Source organism: Pseudonaja textilis, chromosome 1 (genome assembly GCF_049901715.1).
Source record: "Pseudonaja textilis isolate UNSWEBS1 chromosome 1, rPseTex1.2, whole genome shotgun sequence".
Lineage (NCBI taxonomy): Eukaryota > Metazoa > Chordata > Lepidosauria > Squamata > Elapidae > Pseudonaja > Pseudonaja textilis.
In genome coordinates, this window is record NC_141990.1 from 270,143,485 (window position 1) to 270,167,306 (window position 23,822).

Genomic DNA, 23,822 nt, shown 5'->3' on the forward strand with positions numbered 1-23,822 from the left:
AAAGAAAGCTAGTAAATATGAAATTTGGAAGCTAGGAGAGGGAATATTTCAAACATCTATTTCATACAGGGACTTTCTAGAACAAAGGTAGACAACTTGGAGGCTCAGAAGCATATGACAGTCATAAAAAAGTATGTCCCTGATAAACATTTAAGCTTCTTAAATTTGGGGGGTGCATCCTCTGTAGATCTTCAGGTGTTCTTTCCCTTCCTGCAGTGTTAAATATAAAAAGAGGAAATGTTATTTAAAAGAGGGGTCACCAATCTTTTGGACCTCAGGGACCACCAAATTCATAATTTTAGATCCCAGGGACCACTAACTGGTTCTGTGGGCATGGCCTAATTTGTCAGTGACTTGACTACAGCACCGCGCTGTACCTTTTAGGTTTGAAATTCAAATGACAGCCGTTTGAATTTCGCGCCTAAACTATCGAGCGGCTGCGGCTCGCAGCGCTTCACTTTCCCTGTAGCTGGGCTAACAAGCGGCTACAGACGCTTCTAATTTTCGATTCTGAGCAGATCAGCGTTCGCTCTTTTTGCTTGCTGACCGCTCTATCTGGCTGCGGATCAGCATTTGCTCTTTTCGCCGGCCGATCGCTCTCTCTCTGGCTGCGGATCGGCGACTAGTGACTCAGCGGTTGCATGGTGCTTCTGGTAGCCATCCCATCCTCGTTGCCAGTGTTAAGTTTGGGGAAAGAGAGGCTGAACCAGAGCATGAGTGCAACAATACTTTATTATAACAATAAAGGGCTGACCGTGCTTGCCAAGCTGGGAACTGGCTCGCAGCGATCAGCGACTGGTTGGACCCCACAGCCTGCTTTTATAGCTGGCTGCTGGGGAGAACCAACCAATGAGTGAAGGGGGAAAACGCCCCCGCAAAGTGAATGGACCTGAGTGAGAACTCCTAGGGTTCACAGAACATAACACATGGTTGTTTAAAATTACAGGACTTGGGATCTGCAAAAGAAAGCTAGTAAATATGAAATTTGGAAGCTAGGAGAGGGAATATTTCAAACATCTATTTCATACAGGGACTTTCTAGAACAAAGGTAGACAATTTGGAGGCTCAGAAGCATATGACAGTCATAAAAAAGTATGTCCCTGATAAACATTTAAGCTTCTTAAATTTGGGGGGGTGCATCCTCTGTAGATCTTCAGATGTTCTTTCCCTTCCTGCAGTGTTAAATATAAAAAGAGGAAATGTTATTTAAAAGAGGGGTCACCAATCTTTTGGACCTCAGGGACCACCAAATTCATAATTTTAGATCCCAGGGACCACTAACTGGTTCTGTGGGCATGGCCTAATTTGTGGGTGTGGCTTGGTGGTCATGTGACTGGCTGGGCATGGTTTATATGTCAATATTATAAATATTTATATAAATATTGATATTTTATAAAAAAGAGCAACTTTTACCCAAAATCAGAGAAAGCAGGCAGATTGAGTTGCTCACAGAATCACAGATTCATTCAGAGATCTATCTATCTGCCGTTGGCTAGCTCAGTCTGTCACATCAAATTTGCTTGCAAGCAAACTAATAAAATTAACTCACAACACACCATGAATGTAAATATTGATTTTTTTTATAAAAAAAGAGCAACTTTTACCCAAAATCAGGCAAAGCAGGCAGATTGAGTTGCTCACAGACTCATTCAGTGATCTATCTATCTGCCATTGGCTAGCTCAGTCTCTCAAATTTGCTTGCTATGAGTCTGCACTGAATTTGCTTGCAAGCAAACCTTCAGTCCTAAGGGAGGTTCATCTGTGCTGAGCCGAAGATCTAAAGACTAGCTAGAAAGCAAGAAATCAACTATTTCCTGCTTCCTAGCTAATCTAAATCTCCTGGCACAGCAGAACAGATGATGGTTGGAAAAAGGAAAAATAGCAATTTAGCAGGCAAGTTTACCGGGTAAGGAGTGAGTGGGCGGGGAGGTTTCCGTGGGCCATGTGGGCGGCACAGACTTGTGTTTCTGCGCAGCCTGGATTAATTGCTTTGTGGGGGTGCTCTGGGGGTAAGATTCCTCTGCAGCCCATCAAGATTTTCTATGGCCCACCAGTGGGCCGCGGCCCACCGGTTGGTGGCTGCTGATTTAAATCATACTAGAAAAAAACTGCACTTACTGTACTATAATGAATTTTAAGCTATAAGTATAAACAAAATGAAGTTGTTGTCTTACCACTCCTGCTACTTTTTAGTATATTTTTGAGCACTCCTTGAATATTACATTCAGCCAAAGGCCCAAGAGAAATTGTGTACTCCTGCTAGAGAATATTGACTGGAAAACTCTGCTTTTCAGATTCTGTACTGGACTCTCAACCTAACCTGCTGATGGAAACAGCAGAGCAACCTTTGTCTCTGGTGGATACTGGATTTTTCATCAATACAAGCTACCCGCCTCTTTTAAAACCAGAAAGAAGAGTGGATGTTATACTACATTTAAATTATAGTGGAGGAGCACAGACTTTTGTAAGAGACAATCCTACCTTTAATTTTTTTTTTTTTTTGCATTTCAGTCAACTCTGAACTATTTCAAGAGCACCTTATTTCCAGAAGAGATATATTTGTCTCTTTTGTACTAACACATTAACATAAGTTATATATGTTTTTATTACTTTGGATTCTTGTTGATTTTGGGAAAGATTAATGATTTTAATGAAGAATGTGGCTAGCCCAGAGTATGTTAATTTTGAATAGGATAGGTTTTTTTCCTGTTGAATTTTATGAGTTGGAATTTCTATTGAATTTGATTTTTGTGGGTGTGATAAATACCATTGAGAAAGCTCTATACAGTATTCCAGATTGTAAGCAGTGCATTGCAATTTATCATCTGCTTTTCTTCTGTTACTATATTGAAACTTTATCAGTTTCCTATCTGTTAAATATGGACTAGATATATCAGTTATTATTCCTACAAATGGTACAAACATTGCAGCTGTCCACTATGGACTGTATATATTTGCAAATGTTGAGAAATATTCAAGTTTAGACTTTTTGAGGTCTTCAATAAGGATGTTCCACAAAGTTATGATGTTACCGTTTTTCTTAATATTTGACTTTGATGCTTTTTGAAAATTTATTCACATAGAATTTGGACCAGTTTTCAAAATATGCCTCTGAGCTGGGAGTCCCATTCCCCAAGACAGAGATCAGCGAGGAAGACAAAAACAACCTGAAGGAATGTTATGTTTTCGAAGACACAGAAAACGCAGCTGCCCCTTTAGTGCTATTTTTCCCCCTGACCAATGATACTTTCAAAGCATTTGAAGCACCTGGTATGTTCTGAAAGAATATTTTGGTTCCCAGCATGGAATAATAAGTTAGTTATTACCTTCCTAAGATAATTCAAACCCATTTGTTACTCATATTGTGATCACTATATCTAAAAGATGAATTGACTATGTGTCACCTGCATTTAAGCAGGTAATAAAATAATTGTTTTTGGCTTCATTGGTTTCATTATGCAGCCAATCTTCCAATTAATAATGTCCATAATGGTACACAATATGACTTTATGTATCACGCTAAATCATGCTTTGTTGAATATGCGAAGTCATCATGCTAAGTCATAAGCTGTGCTTGGTAAATGATAATACTTAGAATATCATTCTAAACTTAACATCGTCTTAAATTTAATTGCAAATGAAGTAAGTCTTTTTCATTTCTCGCTTTTTGTTCCTAATTCTTCATTGATTGATGTAATGACAAAGAAAAACCTCTTGAAAATGAAGAAGGTACAAAATGCCATATTGGTAAAGCAAAATATTTTGCATTATCAGGCTGTATCCATTTAAGAATTTTCTTGGATGCTTGAAGTTTATTATCTCAAATATTAGCATTATTGAGTTGAATATTTTCTCTCCACACATGCTTGTTTACTTCTGTCATTTCAAGGTGTCACATTCTGCTGTGATTATAGCATGAAAAATATATCCAAAAGTCTAAGGTGACTGTTTTTGCTACTGTAGACTGAAGCAATTATGACTTAAGCTTTAGACATTGAGTAAACTGTTTATATTATACAATGATACATACATAACCTTAACCCTAACCCTCTAAGCAATAAATGTAGCATCTCATGGTGACTTCCATCTTTTTCCTCCTTCATTAAAAGACCTGCAAAAGGGTTCCATTTTCAAATCTTTCCAAAAATTGTAAGGGAAGATACCATCCATATTTCTGGAGATACAAAGCTGTTCTGTGTCTTGGAAATTAGAAAAAAACCCATTCCCTTTCCCTCCTGTATTACTCTGAGGGAGATAACTTCAGCATCACCATTCTGCCATGTACTGGCAGAATTGGTTTTACTTGTAGTCCTTCAAATACCCAGGTATCATGGAATTTTCTGGGAACAGGAACAGTGGCTTCAAAATATTACAAGGCCAGAATATCTTATTAGTCAAATGGATAGCAATATCTCCCCAACATAAAAGGCAGTTGGATCAAAGGGATCAAAGAGACCTGTCTTAATGTATGTCCTGATAATTAGGGTGTTAAACAAGAGGGTTCTTGTTTCCTGGATTCTATTACCTAACCTTTTTACTTTCAATAAATCTCACTAATGAAATTCTATGAGAAGTTAGTGTTATTGGTTATGAGTTACATGTTCAACAACAGAGACTAGGTGCCACCAGTGATCATTGTGGATGAGTTTTGATGTGATTTCATAGTTTTGTGTGCTCTTACAGAAAGCAAATTTATAAGGATCCCAATATTATATTTATATAAGAGAACTAAATAGTAGGCAGTGTTTAAATAAGATCAATGGTATAAACCTATCAGAGTCAAGTGACTGGTTTGACTGAATCTTCGCAATCATGTCCTAGATCAACCTTCCCTGAGCAGGAATAAAATTTAAATGCAATAATCTGAAAGATTGGAAACTCCTATCTCAAACCTATGCTTTATTGATGGAAGTGTTGCTTTTTTAAAAAAAAATAGGTGTGGAACGTCTATCTACTAATATGGAAGAGGGCAATGTGGATGTCTCCAGCTTCTTTTCCCCATTTGGTACAAGGGAGGTGAGCTTCTCTGAGGACAATTTTGACAAACTGGTGAAATTAGCAGAATACAATATCCTCAACAATGAAAACAAGATCATTGAAGCCTTTCATGCTGCAGTGCGGAGGAAAAAACATCAGAAGAACCAGAAATAATAGATATCAGTAATACAAGTTGTGGTGCAGTTCCAAGATATTAACACAGTTCCAAGATATTAATCCCTATTAATTTAGAAGTAAATATAATGTCTAATATAATTATGTTAATGATTGTAACAGGTAGACTTCTAAATAAAATGCATTTTATTTTTTTAAAAAGAGCTTCTGATTGAATTATTTAGCTGAGATTGAAGGTCATGCTGCCTTTTTAGTTGCATAGATCTGACACTTCCTTTCTGTTTTTGACCAATGTTCTTTTCCTTCCTGTTTCTATTTGCAGTTAGCAGAGGTTACTCTGGACTGCTCTGATATTTATTTAATTGAATTCATATTTTGATGTAGTCTCACAGCCTCCAATGGCTTTACAAGATATGCAGAGAGATTAAAATGTCCATAATCATACCAAAAATAAAAATAAAAGTGTAGTAGCTAAGGCATCAAGCTAGAAACCAGAGGATTGTGAGTTCCAGTCCTGCTTTAGGCACAAAGTCAGCTGGGTGATCTTTGGCCAGTCCCTTTCTCTCAATCCAAGTAGGAGGTAATGGCAAACCACTTCTGAAAAGCCTTGCTAAGTAAACTGATGGATTTCTCCAGGCAGTCTCTGAGAATCAGACATGATTGAACTGAATAAATTAAACACTATATCATACAAAATAATCAAAGAATTAACAACCACTTATAGCATAAAAATAACACACAAAAAGGGGGGCAGCACATAAGTGTCACTGGAATTTGAGCTGGAAAAGCTCAGATTTTAACAACCTTCAAAATGGTATCAAGTATGATTCTAGTCTGATCTCCATAGGGAGACCATTCTACACTTTGGGACTGCCACTGAAAGACGGCCTTCTGACTTCAACTCTCCTCATTTCCTAGAAGGGGGTGGGGGGGCACAAGATTTCTCCCTCAAAGGTCTAGTGGGTCAGGCTGATTCAGACTGGAGAAAGTGGCCCTGCAGATGCCCAGGCACTAAGACATAAAGAGCTTTATATAACAAAATCAGCCCTCTGTCCAGAAGTGAATTAATAATCAAGGCAAGGTCTGAAGTATTGCTGTTACATGCTGCCAGTTTTTGGAGCCTCTTAACACAGAGGCCAAAATGTTCTGGACCAGCCCAAAGGTTGTGAATTACTGTAATTGGACTTCCTGTACCAGGTAAAGCCACAATTGGTGTACCAGCCAAAACGGGTAAAGCCACAATGAGCACATCTGCAGAAGCCAAATCTTACATGTGGTGTTCAGACAGGATCTGTGAATCAGAAGGATCTCTTTCACAGACAACACTTGCCTGCCCAGAAATAAGTTCTCATTCACTAGAACCTTCCACTGAAGAAGAACTGAAACACTATAAGACATTGCCATATATCCATAACTCCTGAAGATGGTCCAGAAACAAAGTCACTTTAAATGGTATCAAAAAGCATTTAGAGATAAAAGAAGACTAGGAGTATACAGCATTCCATCAAGGTCTTGACAAAGATCACCCAGGAGAAAGCTAAAACCATCTCAGTTTGATATTTGGGCCTAATAAAAAAGAATCAGTTAATCCACTTTTTCTAGGGTGCTGTGGAGCTTATCTGCCACCAATGTCTCATCCCCTCCACCCCAGTCTAGTGGTTCTCAATTAGATCAGGATATGATTTGATCATAGCAAAAGGGTAGTGGAAATTCATTTTCTCTCCAAATCATAGAACTCAGCTACACACACACACACACACACACACACACACACAAAAGATAAGATGTAACATGTGACCTTCATTTATCAGGCTTGGATGTTATCAGAATCATGTCCCCAAAATATAGAGGGAGAAGCTCTTTAGGAAAAAAACACTAACCCAGAGACCATCTCCAGCAATCCATGAAGAGTTCTGTCAGGCAACTAGATGGTTGGTACACCAACAGAATCTCAACTTTGTCTTTACAACCCAACCTATCATATAGACATTTACATTCTGTATGGCGGGAGCAGAGTAATTGACCATGGAGCTCTGGTATGTGTTACTATATCCTACCAATTTCTGTTGAGCCTGCTGAAGGATTTGACACACAGTTGGGCAGATTTCAGGCAAGGCAACATCATAGCCATTGCCCATAGATTTTGGTAATGCATGCCAGCTCTGCAATCATGGATAGAGGGGGTCTTGTTACAAACAAACCTGGCATTAAACACCAGTATTTTAAGGCCAAGCTCTCCAGCAAATTGGCAACCTGTTTCTAGAATGGAGCTGTAGGGTGGGAAGTCAAGATAACCAGCCACTAAATTGGAGGTCACCCTGTTCTCATAGTGGCCACCCTAATGAATTCCAAATGATAGTATACATCTCCACAACTAGTATCAAGGACAGGAAAACCAAGTGCATGGCACCTGCAGATGCAGGAATATTAATATTAAGGATTTCTAGACAGGGGCACTATGCCTTATGTTTTTATTTTATTAGGAAATGATATTTAGAAATATGTCTCCTAAGACACCATCTTGCAAAGCTAAAAGGACATATTATCCAGGAAGCAAGGCAACAATTTTATTGTCTCTTTTGAAAAACAACACATGAGAATACTGACTCTGATCAGATATAAGTAACTATGCTGTCACCTAGTGATTGGTGTATGTAATGACACTATCCACCAGGATATTTTCATCTCACTGTCATTTTTCATACAACTTGTTCAGCAGGTTTTTCAAACAACTCCAAACTTCAAAACAAACAAAGTACAAACACAAGAGAAAGTGAAGACATTTTCCTACTGTTATTCTATCTTCAGCTCTGTGAAAAAGTAATCCTCTATTTCCAGTCTGGAGGGGAAAAAAACCAGGACAAAGTCTTTCAGGCTAGGTACAACCCAATCTTTGCTGCAATCTTTTCTAATTTTCAGAAGGCTACTTGTATTTTTCACCTGTATAGTTTGTTTTAACCAAAATTTTTACTTTCTTTTACCTACAATGAAACAAGCCTTTCACACCTTTGATTCTAGTTTCCATAATTTGTATGGGCAAGAATGTGCCACGCATATCATTAGAGTTCTTTGCCTGGATACACTGTCTAGAATTCCATTCTTAGGTTAAAGAAAATCATCACCCTCTATCTATTGTAGCTATGTTCCAACTGATTTTGGGTATATGAAATGAGAAAGATAGTTTTGTATGTTGTTTCTTTGTTCAGTCTCTATGTTGTGTCTGACTTCCTGTGACCCCATGGATCACAGCATATCAGGCTGCCTGTCTTCCACAGTCTTGGAGAGGTGTTGGATAAGTCCTGGAATCTACCCAAACTCACACCCACTGTGTTGATGACAATATCTAACATCTAGTCAAGTGAAAAGAAGGACCAGGGGTGACATGATAGCAGTGTTCCAATATTTGAGGGGCTAACACAGAGAGGAGTGGGTCAAGCTGTCTTCCAAAGCACCTGTAGTCTAGACAAGGAATAATGGATGGAAACTGAACAAGGAGAGATTCAACCTGGAAATAAGGAGAAATTTTCTGTCAGTAAGATGAATCGACCAATGGAACAATTTGCCTTCAGAAGTTGTGGGAGCTTCATCATTGGAAGCTTTAAAGAAGAGACTGGACTGTTATGTGTCAGAAATGGTGTATGGTCTCCTGCTTAGGTGGGGATGGGTTACTAGATGACCTACAAGGTCCCTTCCAACTCTGTTAATCTGAATCTGTATCTCATCTTTTGCTGTCTCTTTCTCCTTTTTTTTCTGTTTTTCCCAACATCATAGTAATTTCCAACGATGCTTTATACGACATTGCACAAATGTCTGTTTGATGAAGCCTCTGATTGCTACATGGCCTTCCTGTGTAGTCCTATTTCTTCTGTACATTTGAACTTTATTTGCATTGTTGTTGAGTGAAATAAGTGGGAAGGAACCCAAGGCAGGAGAAAGCGTGTGAAACAACATACCATCTCTATGGTATAAAAAGTAAACCAGTTTCTAGATTTCTATTTCCCGATTTCTTGAAAGCTATCTAGAGGTATCTAAAATAGAATAGTCTAGGTTACTTTATGCCACAGACTTGGACCTAGACAACTTAGAAATACGCCGCCTATGGTCTGACCTAAGCTTAGTACACAAAATTGTCTGCTACAACATCCTATCTGTCAATGACTACTTCAGCTTGACTACTTCAACCACAATAACACATGGGCAAACAATAGATACAAACTCAAAGGAAACTGCTCCAAACTTGATTGCAGAAAAGATAACTTCAGTAACAGAGTGGTCAATGCCTGGAACTCACTGTCTGACTCTGTTGTTACATCCTCAGACTCTCCAAAACTTTAACCTTAAACTGTCTACCATGGACCTCACCCCATTCCTAAGAGGTCTGTAAGGGGGCATGCATAAGCACACCAACACTTTTTAAAAAAATAAGTAATCAAAGAAAGTCAAATAAAGAAAGCTATTGTGTGGTACAGGAGGTCTGTCCATTTTGTCATTTATTGTATCCTTGAGTGTGCATATGAAAGGGATGGAACTTGCATCATGATGGTGTGATGCTGCTTTCGTCATTTTGAAGAAAGAATTGGACCCTTTTGTCACCTCTGAGCTAATATTGGCAGCCTTCCTGAAGCATATGTAAGTTCTAAAATGTCTAAGTTGCTTAATGTGTTACCTGACCTGGTCACCAATACCACCGATGCTTATCAGAAATTATGATGAAATAATATACAATGTAAGAGTGCATTGACATGGGTATGAAGAATAGGGATGTTCATCCTCTCTTTGAACTGACTTCATGAAGAACCAACCAGGCCTCCTCTTCTAGCAAGCTATCCACTTCTACCATCTTCTGAAGTTAGTTGGGGTAGGTTTTGCCTTTTCTGTACTATCTTGATTTTTCTGCTTTTTTTATCATGTTTTCTTCAATTGCTTTATATAGTTAGGAGCACATTCAAATAAAGATGCATGTGTTAAAAATTTTATTTAGCCTGTTTAATGTTAACTAGTTCAACATTAAGAGGTCACAGCTTCCTTCACTAATGTTATTAATTCCGTTATGATCATCATTGTTTTTGTCATCAATTTTATTTATGTTGTACTTTTCTGACCTGTGTCGGTGAAGCTGCAAGTGGATGTCTGGTATGCTGCTTCATTGCTCTTAGCATAATAGTTTAATGAAAGCGATTGCTTCACTTTTATGAGAATTAAGTAGGGGTGGAGCTGTGAGCTAGATTGTAAAATACCTGTTCATCAACTCCTGAACTTAAAGAGCACACATTTGTTTTATCCATCACTGTCTGCTGGGAAACTGTTGTGGGATCTGTCAGACAAGGGACACAATGGGATTATTTCAAAGTAAACAGCAGGTAAGTTGCTTGAGAAAGCCAGTTGAACTCAAGTTTGTCACTAGCTCTTTAGGAATTTTTACTAAAGTATTATATATCATACAGTAATGATAATTCAATGCAGAATTTTTTGACATCTTCAGTTTTATAAAATATTTATTTTTAAGCAGTTGACTGACATATAGATAGATAGATAAATAGATAGATTTTGACATCTTCAATTTTATAGAATATTTATTTTTAAGCAGTTGACTGACATATATATGTATGTAGTTTTATGCACCTGGGTATTGAAAGTCATGAAAATGTTCCTACTCAGCTAAGATACTGGCTGGCTGAAAGCAAAGGAAGCTTTAAAATCCTTGGCATACTGGTGCTGTCTTAATTTTTCAGCTAGAATGTAGATTATGTACCTGTGCTGAAATATTGACGTGGCTCTGATCTGTGGCCAGCTGTAGTCTATGGTTCCTCCTAGGCCTCCAGTGTTATGGTAGAGGGGGTATTCTGTTGATGCTAATAACTAGCTAGTCCATGCTGTTGAGTCTATGTTTGCTGAAAGAGATTCAGACTTTCAGGCTTATTTACTTTTCAGAGCTGAAACGTAACTTTGAAGTAGGATAGGTAGATGGGTAGACTTTGTATTTATTTATTTATTTATCTCTTTTATATTGCTGCCTATTTGCTCATTTTTGCATTGTACAATTTGCGTTGTATAGGAAAACATCAAAAACAGGAGTTTTGTATAGACATGTCAGCAGTTATACAGAGACATTTTACAAATATGTTTTGGCATTCATAACCCTCTTTTTAAAAATGGTACATCTGTTGAAATTCACTGGCAAAAGAAGGACTCAGAATTAGAATGTTCAACAAGCTTTTGATAATTATTTTTTTAAAAAAATGCAAGCAAGGTAATTAATTTTGTTCCTGATGTATAAAACTAATATTTTCAGCATTATTAAACAAAATAATTACAAGTAATGACTTGGGACTGAAGCTTCAGAGGTATATCATTTATCCTGATTTAATTAGTTTATTTTTCTCTGTGTCTCCTGTATTCATACGAAACTCTCCGTAGTCCTAGCATAAAAGCCTATTATATGCCATTCCCTAATTGTATAATCCTCCAAGTGCATAATGCACATAAAATGTAATTTTTGGAGAATCCAAGCCTTATCGATAAATATTTCTGTCAAATTCAGAATACTAGCAAAATCTTTCAGTCCAAACCAAAAAGATGTAGAAGAGTCATTTTCAAGTGCTTTTTGCTTAGAAATGATTCAGGGCAATCTGAACAATAAGTGGAAAATAATTAAATAATGAATTACAACCATGCAGAAAAATGGCCTTGGTAAGCTGATTTAATCAGGAGGCAGGGGGATATTTTTGACTGTTCAATTTTATTGTTTAGATAGCTTATCAAGGATTATGAATGGCAAAAACTCTATTGGGTCCACATTGCTGGCCCAGATAAATAATTATATTTATATATCCTGAATTTTAGCCCATTGGCAGATAGCAAAGTTTAAAAGCTTGTTCAAAGGTAAAGTTACACCAATGCAACGATCTATGAAAGCCCAGTCTTTCCATCTCATCCTCATGTTAACAGTAAAATAAGAATTTTGCGTATGGCTTCAGTGACAGGGTTTTCAAAGTTTACTAGTGCCTCCAACTCAAGGTAATCACAGTAAACATATTTCATGGAATATTTGGAGTTTTGATAACGTGATGATCAAGAAAGAAGTTGAGTGTCTATAGGCTATTTGAAGGCAGATAGGAAGCATTACAGTATTGGTACTTTAGTACAATCATTCTGTTAGGAAACACCCAGCCAGACAGCGGGGGAGTTGTCAAATGGGGAATTAGCCTTGACTCCATGCACAGTCACAAGGAATCCAAAACTGATCCCCTCTAATCTCCATAGAGCCTTATCTACCTGTTCCCATGGGAACGATGACATTCCCGTATAATTGTCAGAATATAATAAAGTAGTTAGCTTGAAGTCCACAGGTGTGGATCTGGATCCTTGTGCCTGACACATTCCTAGGCAAGGACAAAATGCTGACTAGGTGTCAGCCTTACCAGACAGGAAACACAACCAGATAAGCCAATTCTACTTTATTGTAAAGCTACGTTAATGGAAATTTGCCAGTTTGCAAATGGAATTCTCCCGCTGTCTCTTTTGCAGTCCAAAAAACCAGGGACGGTCCCTTCTGAGTGTCTTGTTCTGCTCACTGTCCAGCTGTGGGCTACATTGTTTCATATCTGACTATTCACTAGGCAGCATCTCTTCATCTCATCTCTCATGATCTTTTGCATATACATTACATTGGGTTTTGTAACAGGATTGGTCCTACCCTGAGACTGAGTGAGGTAGCTGATGCTGGAAGGCAGAAGCAAGACATTAGGAAGAATGCCCTCCATGAGTTCTTAGCACAGCGTGCATCTTTTAGAGGTGCAGTGGAAACTATTACCTCATTCTATTATTGGAATAAACTTGAATGAAAAAAATTAACTGCCATGCCAATTGAAAATTGTACACCGAACTGCCTGAATTGAAAATAATAATAATAAATTGGCATCCCTGACAGGAGACCTCAATTATGCTAGGTTAAAACAATGCCTATTTCTAAGATCAAAGTTTCCCATTTTGTAATTTTTAGTCTTATTGACTAACCTATCTAAGTAGATAGGGACTGTAAATACCTTTAGTCATCATGATCAGTGGTGGGATTCAATTTTTTTTTTACTACCGATTCTGTGGGCTTGGCTTGGTGGGCATTTAAGGGGAAGGATACTGTAAAATCTCCAGTCAGAGGAGGTATTTGCCAGTTTTCCGAACTATCAAAATTTCCGCTACCAGTTCGCCAGAACTGGCCATGATCCATCTAGATCAGGATTCTGCCAAATCATTCCTATTAGACTCTAATAATGTTAACATTACAATGTGATGACCCAGAGTGTAACGCAAATGTAACAAAATCTAAAATGTAAATAAATGTCCTTTAATGCCTCCAATTTGGCCCCACTGTTCAATAATTCTCAGTTGGAGGTAAAACGTACTCAAAAATAGTCTTCAAAAGAAAGCGATGCAGTCCGAATTTAATGAGCAGATAGAGGTGAAAATAAAAACCAAACAAACTACAATGATGAAATTTCCACAACGGAACAGGACAAGTATTTATCAAATTCAAGGAGATAACAAGGCACAGTCTGTTGGAAGGATGCCAACCAAGATAACCTCAAACCAAAATAAAACACGCTTTGTCTCCAGCGTTTGCCAGAATGCAGATCCAAACTCTTATGCAGTTCTCACACCTGCAACCCATGAAGAGGATCAAGACCCTCTCTTCCCAAGTAGACCACATCTCTCCCTTAGCCTGTCCTCCCTGCATGCCTTAGGATGGATACGGGTTGGGCCTGGGTCCTCCTCTGTCTGCTCAGCCAGCCTCTGCCCTTCCCCAGCCTCCTCCACAACCTCCAGAGCCACACTTCCACTCCCTGTCAGCCGTTCCTCCTCTCCCTCAGAGTCAGTCTCCACCAGGGGCATGACATACAAGTAGTAATTTCTAAGACCAAAAAGATGGAAGGATACAAGGAAGTACTGAAAGATACTGGTTATTTCCTTTCTTAGTGCAATAACCCAGGCTACAGCAGCCATAGACAACACAATTAATCCTCTACAATTTAAGTAAAAAAAAGAACTTAATAAGGGTGACAAAAGTCTTTGAAGTTTCATGATAACATTTCCTAAGGTGGGCTGTGAGGCATATCATCGTACTGCAGTAGCAACAGAGTTGATGGGGACAACTATCTCTGCAATTTTGAATGGTTGAGAACTATTAGGGCTACAAGGTTTGGTATAATTCTATCCACATTGTATGTAGTTTAGTACTAATACATAGTGGAGTACAGCTGCATGATATAGTACCATTGTGGATCAAAGCAAAATTCAAGAATCAGCACTTCTTCAGGGATTCTGAAGAAACAGAAAATTCTCAGAGGAAACATGGACATTCTCTCATCCCGAAAAGAAAAGAATATTTCTTGAAATACTTGCAATTCATTCTGGTTGCAGATTCATTGTTTCATCCAGGATGGGATCTCAGAATTTCACTGGTAACATTGTCTGAAAGAACATTATCCCGAGAGAAACATGGATTCTACATCTTTGAATCCTTGCATTTGGATGTTTGCTTGGAAATAATAGTGGAGCAATTTTTTTGTCTGTTTGAGGATTTTTCATTTAATGTTGCATGTTTTGGTTTGCATGTTTTTCATAGTATATTTGTAGGGATTATAGCTGCCACTTTAGGTAGGAATACAAAAGGAAATCAAGAGTGATAACACATCCTGTACACCTCCCTATCCTGCTTTTCTACTTAAAATAATGAACACAGGACTTTTTTAAAAAATTGCATATCTGGTTGAACTAGAAATGATAATTCTCTAGAAGTAGATATGCTTGACTTTGTGGTCCCAGTGAGCAGTCCCTTATCAGTTGCATGTTTGAGCTAAAGTAAAAGATGTAATCAATTCAACTTTATTGCAAAATATCAATGAAGAAAGGACTGAGTATCCTATCCTTGGCAAAGTCTTGTGCAGCCGTGCAAACAGATGCATTCATTTACCAGTATCGGCACAAGGCAACCTGGTGCCTGAGGTACCAGAATACACACAGGTTCCTCCCTGCTGGGTTTTACCTGATTTGCAGATTCTTTTAATTAAAGAGTAGACTAAATGTGGAGCTGTCAGCCACATCTATTCTTCCAAGACTGCACTTTCCAAACTCCAAGTATTTTCCATAAGTTAACAAAAGGTGATGGCTGCAATTCAGTGGTTTATTTGTAAAAGTGTTCATCTCTCTGGAGGAAAAATATAGGTGATCAAGAGGGAAATCTGCAGCAGTCTGGGTATTTTGTGACTGTCCACAACCCCCCCCCCCCCCAAGGGAGGCAAGTACTCCATGATAGAGAACTTATAATTGACTTTTTCAAATTTGATTACATGATGTAATATACTTCCAAATTTAAAATGTGCTGAGAGGCCAAGAAAGAAAGAAAGAAAGAAAGAAAGAAAGAAAGAAAGAAAGAAAGAAATACAGGCAGGCAGGCAGGCAGGCAGGCAGGCAACAATTGGTCATAGGCACAGGTTCAGCCTGCCATTGCATGTGCTCTGTTTCAGAGCAACAATCCTTGTCTGGAAGAACAGACTATTGATTGTCTTGGGAGTGGAAGAATATAATTTTATTGTTGCCTTTTTTGCTTAAGGATATAAAGAATAGCAGCCACTCAGACATAAACTGTAAAATAGGTGCACCGAAGGAAGAGGCAGGACCGTAGGATGCAGGAAAACTCTTTATAAGAGGTTTGGAACAAAAAGCAGTGAGCTGCAACAGGCACTGGCTTTTATAGCTGGCGCTGTTCAACATTTCAGCCACAGATGGCGCTTTATGATTCCCATCAATGGCTGGATCAATGAGTGGAGTCTGACATCAGACTCCATTCTACTTACAACATACATGTATATTAATAAGGCATTATTGAATATTTAACACAAACTCTTCTATCAACTCTTTGAGGGAGATTGGTGGTTAAGAAGTTTATCTCTATCTCATCTATCTATCTATCTATCTATCTATCTATCTATCTATCTATCTATCTATCTATCTATCATCTCTCTCTCTCTCTCTCCTCTATCCCTCTATCTTTCTATATCTTTCTACTTCCAACACCATGTGTCCATGTCCATCATGTTCCATGTCTATGTCTATAAATAAACTAAATATTAATTGAAATTTTCTATTTATTTTCATTCTATAGACGGAACCAGCTCCTTGTAGCCTCCTCACGGTAAAGATCATAAAAATCAAGAACCTCCGGAAAGCAGATCTATGTGAGTTCTTCAACTTATCATTTGGTTAGAATCATAAGGGAGTAAAGGATCACAAGGAGGTTGAAATAGAGTATAAGATAAACCAGAAGTTTTTTTCAATGCTAAATCTGCATGACTAGGCCAATGATTATTTCTACTTTTGGAAATCTCATATGAAGAGTATGTATGCAAATGTTAAAAAATGATGGGATTAGTACCGGTATGACATGTCATGACATGTTGTAAGTTCATGACATTTCAACCATTGAGGCAATCTATAATCTATGTTTATCAATAGCAAATATTTATGAAATCTTTATTTTTACAATATTTATTGTGCATCCTAATCCTAATGGATTCTGGGGTAAACAATAAAGTCAGAAACAAATGCATTAAACACATATATAAATAATAGAAACTGTAAAGAGTAAAACTACTAGAAGATCATAGACACCACTTAACACGTAACATCTGGAGAATGAGTCAATGTTAACTGATAATAAATCACAATAATATTAACCTGAAACCATCAATTTCATGTCATCATCTCACACATTGCTTTACAATGTCTGATGCAAGTAGGTAAGTTACTTTGTTTGTATAATGATACCATGCCACATATTATTTGTTTAATAACTTTCTGTAGATGCCTATCATAGGTAACATTTTCCCATCGATCTGTACATTTTCATTTTTAATTAAACTGCAAAGGACAAAGTAGTTTTTTTTTAATGCTTCACTGTTTTATAAGATTTTGGGGAAATGGACAATAAATCCACCTAAAGATTCATAATGAGAGGTGTTGGATAAGTGTCTCCAATTTCCCCCCAAAATTTTAACACCAAAAGTAATAAATAACATGGTCAACTAAAGCACTAATATGTACACACAATGGATTAGAAGAAAAATGCACTGTTTATTTTACTAAATCATTTAGTAAACAAAAAACAATATCTTAAATTTTATTTTAAATATATTATGGGATGCCATGTACAAATACATCAAGTATCTCTGTGTGCCATGCTACCAATTCTTCGTGAGACATGCAATTTAGCAGAAATGCTACTATAACGAATGCTTAAGCCATAAATGCCTTAAGCAAATAGCACTTAATAGTTTTTTCCCCATTTATTCTTAAATTAATCTAAGGATAAATCACACTGCCCATGCTGACAGAATCTAATAGCTATCAACTCCTAATATTAGATTGTAATGGCCAATCACACTTAAGTTGGTCAAAGAATTAGGGTGTTTGATGAATACCCCAAAATGCAGGCTTCTAAGAATCGCAAAACTATGACTAAATGAATTCCTCCAGCTGACTATGGAGAGGGATTTAAAAAAAAAATTAACAGGTGGCTGCTAGGACAGAAAAGAATTGCTAATGCTATTTCATAAACAGTTGTTGCCTGAATGTTCTGGATCTTCTACTTTACTTCAATCAGTCCCTTGGAGAGCATGGGACAAAGGCAAAAAAGGAAAAAAGACAGGGACAGGTAATTTCCCCAAATCTGTCTGGGATAACGTCTATTCCAATACCAGCAGTGCAAATATTTTTTCTTCAAAATTCCTCCAACCTCCCAAGAAAGGAAAATAAAATAAAATGCACTAATCCAGGAAGTGATGATCTCGCAGCCAACCTTGTGATATCTGGGAAGCTTTCAGAAATGTTTGACCGAGGCACATGTGATTATGAGCAGGCAAGAGGCTTACTGGGTCGGTCATGTCATGTGCATAAAGTTATTATCTCCTAGTGATGTAATAATGGCATTTCTGCACGAAAGCTAATTTGTCTATAATTAAACAAACAAGCAAACAAATTTACTGTTGAATAGACAAGAAAGGATGGCATATAAACACCTACAGTATATGTCTGGAACATAATTATGAGTCTGCCACTGAAAATACCAATATATCCAGTTTTCCATTAAATCAATAACTAAAGACAACAAAAATGTCAGTGATACCTGGTCCCGAAAAGCTTGACAAATTGCCACAAGAAGGCAGGTAACATTCTGACCTGGTGTACATTTTAAAGGACTTATTGAAGTACATTTTCCTGTGGGAAAATTGCTTACAAGCATAAACATGTTATTTAGAAAAGTCCCTAAAACAATGCATACCTTTGGAGCACTAAGGAAAGGTATTTTTATGCAAACTTTTTCTGCTAAGTTTGTAAATAGGCACGAATGAGAACAAATGATCAGTCAGGTAGGACATTCAGTGAGAAGCACATTAGACAGATCCACCCATCTATATGGAAATCTAAGCTTCCATGACTAAGTATAATTTTTTTCCTATATGTAATCATTCTATCTGGAAACAGATTTTGATGCGGCTAGCATTAAAAGAAGTGCTGGCTCCACCCAAATATGTTTGTAGTGTTATTGGCACTTAACGAAACATCGTGCTCACCTGAATATCTGAATCAGCTGTCTCTAGGATTAGCTAATCTTTGTATACATATTTCAACTTGGCTCTATTAAACATTTGATAGCATTTTGTCTAATAGATATATTTGTGATTTTTCTGTTTTAAGACAGCCAAGTTGAAACACACACACACACACACACACACACACACACTATTAATAAACTATTTTTTCAGCATTCCCTGCTGAAAGTATTGAAATTGCATTTGGAATTTAAAATATAGGTTGCATTTTGAATATTAGGCTATTTTTCTTACAATAAGAACCAGGAAGGCTCTTATTATAACATCAACTATTTGATCATTATGTGACAGAAGCTATGCTTCTCTAAGCCTTTTAAAATTTGCAGTGTTTGTGAAAATTATACAGATTCAAGCCATTACACTGACTTAAGTGATTGAATTGACTTAAAGAATGGGTCCAAAATCCAAGACCCATTATTCCCATGGGACTGAAATTTGGCAAAGTTGTAGCTGTTGAAGAGCAGCTGTGCCACTACCCGGCCATGGAAAGTCACAGTTGTGTGATTGTTCCTTCTAAATTCACAAGATGGAGGGGCATAACCCTGCCCTTCTGGTAAAATTTGAAATTGCTTAACTGTGGAGTTGATGAAGAAAAGATGAGGAAGGGACTTGGATGTCTAGTAGCAAAACAGAAATAGCTAGGGGGTGGGTACCGGAAGTCGCTGGGTGAGTGCTAGAGGAAGGGGGCTCTTAAGATCATATTGGGATGCAGTATGGGGGTGCAATGCAATGGGGGTTTGAAGGATTTTGCTTCTCACAACAGACTGATAGTCCATAAGTTGTCTTTGTTCAATCGCTAAGCCAGTCAAAACTACCTTTATACAAAGACTTGCCATTTCACTGCTTAATTTAGAAATGATACCCTGTGATTCTACTTGGGGAATGCTACTTTCCAATTTCTGTGGTAGTTGGAAGTTACAAGATTGATTGAATTCATCTATTACTTACATAAATTATGTAAAATGATATTGATCATTTCCTGCTCCTCAATGCATGAGGAAAGAATATTCCTCCCTACATCCTCCCTACTTGTCCCTACCTATCTTCCCTTCTCATAAATAAACAATGAATGTAAAATAAGTTTGTTTCCTTTCCACAAACATGTAACAAATAATAAGTTGCATCTTTCTGTTGTGATAGAATAATGTTAGGATTGAAATGAAAAGGAATGATGAGTTTTACAAGTTTTAACTGGACAGGAAAAGAATCAGGGTACAGAAATGGAGGGGAACACTTTGGTTACACAGCAAATGTATTTCTTTGGTCAGGATATGGAAATGAAGTTCACCCAAGTAGGCTTAATGAGGTGGCAGGTAATCCATAGGAGCCCTGGTGACACAGTGGTTAAAGTACAGCATCGCAGGCAAACTCTGCCCATAGCTAGGAGTTCAATTAGGGCTGGTTGCAGATTGACTCAGCCTTCCATCTTTCTGAAGTTGGCAAAATGAGGACCCAGATGATTGAGGAAAATATGCAAATAATGCTTCTATATTGTAAAACCACCTAGAGAGTACTGAAAATTGATATGGGATGGTATATAAGCCTAAATGCAAATGCTATTGCTATCTTCAGACTTAACAATTGCCCTACCTCCTGATTTCCTTTTTGAAACTTAAAAATACCCTTGTCCTTCTTTCCCAATTTTTCATAGAGATACACATTGGTTCATGGGAATGTTTCTTTAAACTTCATCCATAGTATGAGGATGCTGCTGTGTATATTTTGTGAAAGGATGAACACTAACCTAAAAACTATTTTGGGCTTAGGATATCTTCTAAAATTCCATTTGCTCCTACTGTCTCAAGACATTTCTCAGATCCCTGAGAACTTAGTGGGTGCAACAATTATATATCCCTGATGGTAACTCAATTCTACTATTAGAGCTTGGCATAATATATATGCTTCTTCTGATTCTTGGCCTACATACTTCAATTCACCACTGCAACTCTAAGCCTGGGTGGTGAGGAAACAGAGAATTCCATGTGATCCGACTTGATTAAGGAGTGACACATAATTAGGAAACAGAAGTGACACAATATTAAAGTGAGCCGTGGAGGCAGTTGGATGGACAGGTTATGCTTGCAGGATCTCAACAGGATCAATTATTAACATGTTTGAAAAGTAGGAAAGAATTCCTTCTCACATTCCATCTCAGAAGATTATCTGAATTTTTACTTCTCTCACCTTTCTTTTCAGGATATGGCAAAACCAGTTTGCTTTCACACCTGCCTTTTAAATCTAGAGCTTAACTTATAGGTCTATTTGGAAATATATGGTGCATCTTATTTTTTCTAGGTATGTTGGAAATATCATAGGACCCTTTCCCCAACCAACAAAAGTCACTGAGTGAAATAGAAAGTGCCTAAATTTGATAAAAGCAAATAAATAAATGAATGAATGAAAAAATAAATAAATATTTTCCTTAACCCTTTCACATATTTTTCCTCCCTATCAATCTGCTGAACCTCACTTCTGAAACTATTCACATTTGATTTGTGGATAGAATGTCCAACATATATACACACAGATATTGTGGCTGATTCATGGATTTTATTTTGGATTTAACTTCTACTGTTTAGGCCAGGGGTCTTCAAACTTGACAGCTTTAAGACTTGTGGACTTTAACTCCCAGAATTCCTCCTCCAGTCATGTTAGCTCAGGAAGTCTGGGAGTTGAAGTCCACAAGTCTTAAACTTGCCAAGTTTGAAGACCCTTGGTTTAGGCTGATATATCGCTAAGCTGATAATCCATTCAAACATTCTGGAGGGTCAGCACTTTTATTATTTTTTAGAATTATATAACATCTTCATGAGTTTAGGGAAATGAATATAGCGTTCTGTGATTTGAAACTATGAGAATTTTTTCTTCCCACTAAAATTTTCCTTCCTCTGGTATCACTCCTTCAACAGAGCAGGGTTATTGTTTGTCCATGAGTGATGTATCCACTGCTTCTAGATTCCTTTCCAGATTCTCTATCGCTAACCAAGTTCATGCTTACTCACATTCATGAATGAAAGATTAGACACACAGAGAGATTTCTCATATTAAGAAATAACTTAGTAATAGCTCTCCATATAAATCTTCTGGAGTAGATAGAAATTGGCAGTCGTATTTAAGGATGCTCCAAATTCAGCTAATTCCGAAGTGTTAGACTGGGTTTTTCATGATGATACAAATTGTGTTAGAATATTTTTAGCTCCAAATTCAGCTAATTCCGAAGTGTTAGACTGGGTTTTTCATGATGATACAAATTGTGTTAGAATATTTTTAGCATGTCACCAAGTATGATATGGCTTTTCCGGAAAATTAGAGCAAGTTTAATTTCTCTGTTCAGTTAATATAAAATGGGTGAAAGCAGAGGAGCCTCATAATCAGCATGCCAGCATGTGTAATTCCATGATGTACTAAAAATCCTAATTCAAATTAATATGTGTTTTATCATTGATTTTTTTTATTAGTCCATTTTTAAAAAAAAATGTCCATCTCAGGTTCAAGGAACCAGAAAAGGCATGATGAACCGATCAGATTTGTATATTTTTTTATGCTCATCTAGAGAGAGGAATCTTGCCAGACTGAAGCACACACTACACAAATACTAGATAAATTCTATAAAGTTTAGGAAGGGTCTCCCTTTAGCCTCTTACTCCCCACAAAGGATTCAAGGATATTCAATTTCACTCTTTTCAAAAACTCAGTGTCAGATTCCACCACAGTTCCTCTAAGAAAATATAGCTATTATGGAGCAAGTATATTGCTGTTGAAACATGATGTATGACAAAAGGATTGTCATCTGAATGTTTTTGCTTTTGTGTTTCTGGTTAGGCAACACAATTAAGCCCCAGCCTTGCCAGTAGGAGTGATAATTAGCACTTTGTTTAATAGTCTTAGTTAAATGTCTGTGAGGCCATAAAGTATAAGCCACTCAGCTTTGTGCATTGTGTTGCCCAAGAATGATCCTAGGGTTGTGATGGTAATTTATGTTCATGAAAGAATATCTTTCTATAGGGAATATGAACCATCCCTACCTGACATATGGGAAAAACCTCTCTCTTTTGTATATTGTATAAAGTCTCTGAAGACTAGTGTCCATTTTGCATTTCCACGCAAGTGTGTTTCTCCATTAATTTTCTTCTTGTTTTATATATATATATATATATATATATATATATATATATATATATATATATATATATATATATATATATATATATATATCTCCAACTTACAAATATTAAGTTTATAATGCCTAGCATTAAAGTATGATGTTGAGTCCCTATCTTTAATATCTATTTTATTTTGTTCTACCTAAGAAGACTGTATGCAAACATTCTTGTTTGAAAACACAGGAGCTTGCTTAGGCATCTGGTCTCTCGTATTCACATTGAGTTGTGCTTTAATTTATAAGTGTTGACAGATTCTTAGCACCTTAGCTCAAGAATCCCATTTTTTATAATTGTTCCAGAAATAAGAGCTAGCTACATGACAACTTTACTAATTTATGTGTATCCTTCTCTGATTCATTTAAAGCAAATTAGTCATGAGGATAGAAGTAGGCATTTGCTTGATTATAAAGCCAAATCCAGTCATTTATCTCACAACAACTTAATGTAAACTAGCCAAGGCATAAAGTTGGCCCAATTTTGAAAGATGCCACGCAAAAGATAAATAGACTAGTATAAATTTGCTTGTGTGGTTAGGCCTGAAAGAAAAGTTATACTACTCCCCCTGGTGCACAGTAGCATCCCTGTTTATATTTCTTTCTTTTCTTTTTATATAATTTTGATATTATATTTGATTTATTTTTGAGTGGATTTATTTATTGACATTTTAGATCATGAATCCACTATGAAAATGTCGACAATAGTTTTTTTCCAGCTAGAGTACTTTTCTACTCTAGATTGGTTCATTACCTCAAGGAAGTTCATAATTATTGTTCTGCAATCTACCAATAATTTATTTTAAATCCATGCATCATGGACTAGCCATGTCTGTCCTGTGTCTTCTGACTCCAAACCCTTTTTCTCCTGCTATTCTCTATTTGAA

The 23,822-nt window shown here is 37.1% G+C and overlaps 2 protein-coding genes across 2 annotated transcripts in view; both read left to right on the plus strand.

Annotated features, from left to right (window-relative positions):
* The window catches only part of LOC113438543 (cytosolic phospholipase A2 epsilon-like), a 63,107-nt gene extending 57,794 nt beyond the window's left edge, over positions 1 to 5,313 (plus strand). Inside the window, exons 19-21 of the mRNA XM_087921778.1 lie at positions 2,295 to 2,464; positions 3,084 to 3,270; positions 4,937 to 5,313. Coding sequence (XP_087777904.1) covers positions 2,295 to 2,464; positions 3,084 to 3,270; positions 4,937 to 5,151 — 572 coding nt within the window. The 3' untranslated portion in view covers positions 5,152 to 5,313. The remainder of the gene's footprint in view (positions 1 to 2,294; positions 2,465 to 3,083; positions 3,271 to 4,936) is intronic.
* A 5,071-nt stretch (positions 5,314 to 10,384) lies between these two features.
* LOC113442234 (cytosolic phospholipase A2 epsilon-like) overlaps positions 10,385 to 23,822 on the plus strand; it is a 43,582-nt gene continuing 30,144 nt past the window's right edge. The window contains exons 1-2 of the mRNA XM_026709702.2: positions 10,385 to 10,472; positions 16,274 to 16,346. Coding sequence (XP_026565487.1) covers positions 10,446 to 10,472; positions 16,274 to 16,346 — 100 coding nt within the window. The 5' untranslated portion in view covers positions 10,385 to 10,445. The remainder of the gene's footprint in view (positions 10,473 to 16,273; positions 16,347 to 23,822) is intronic.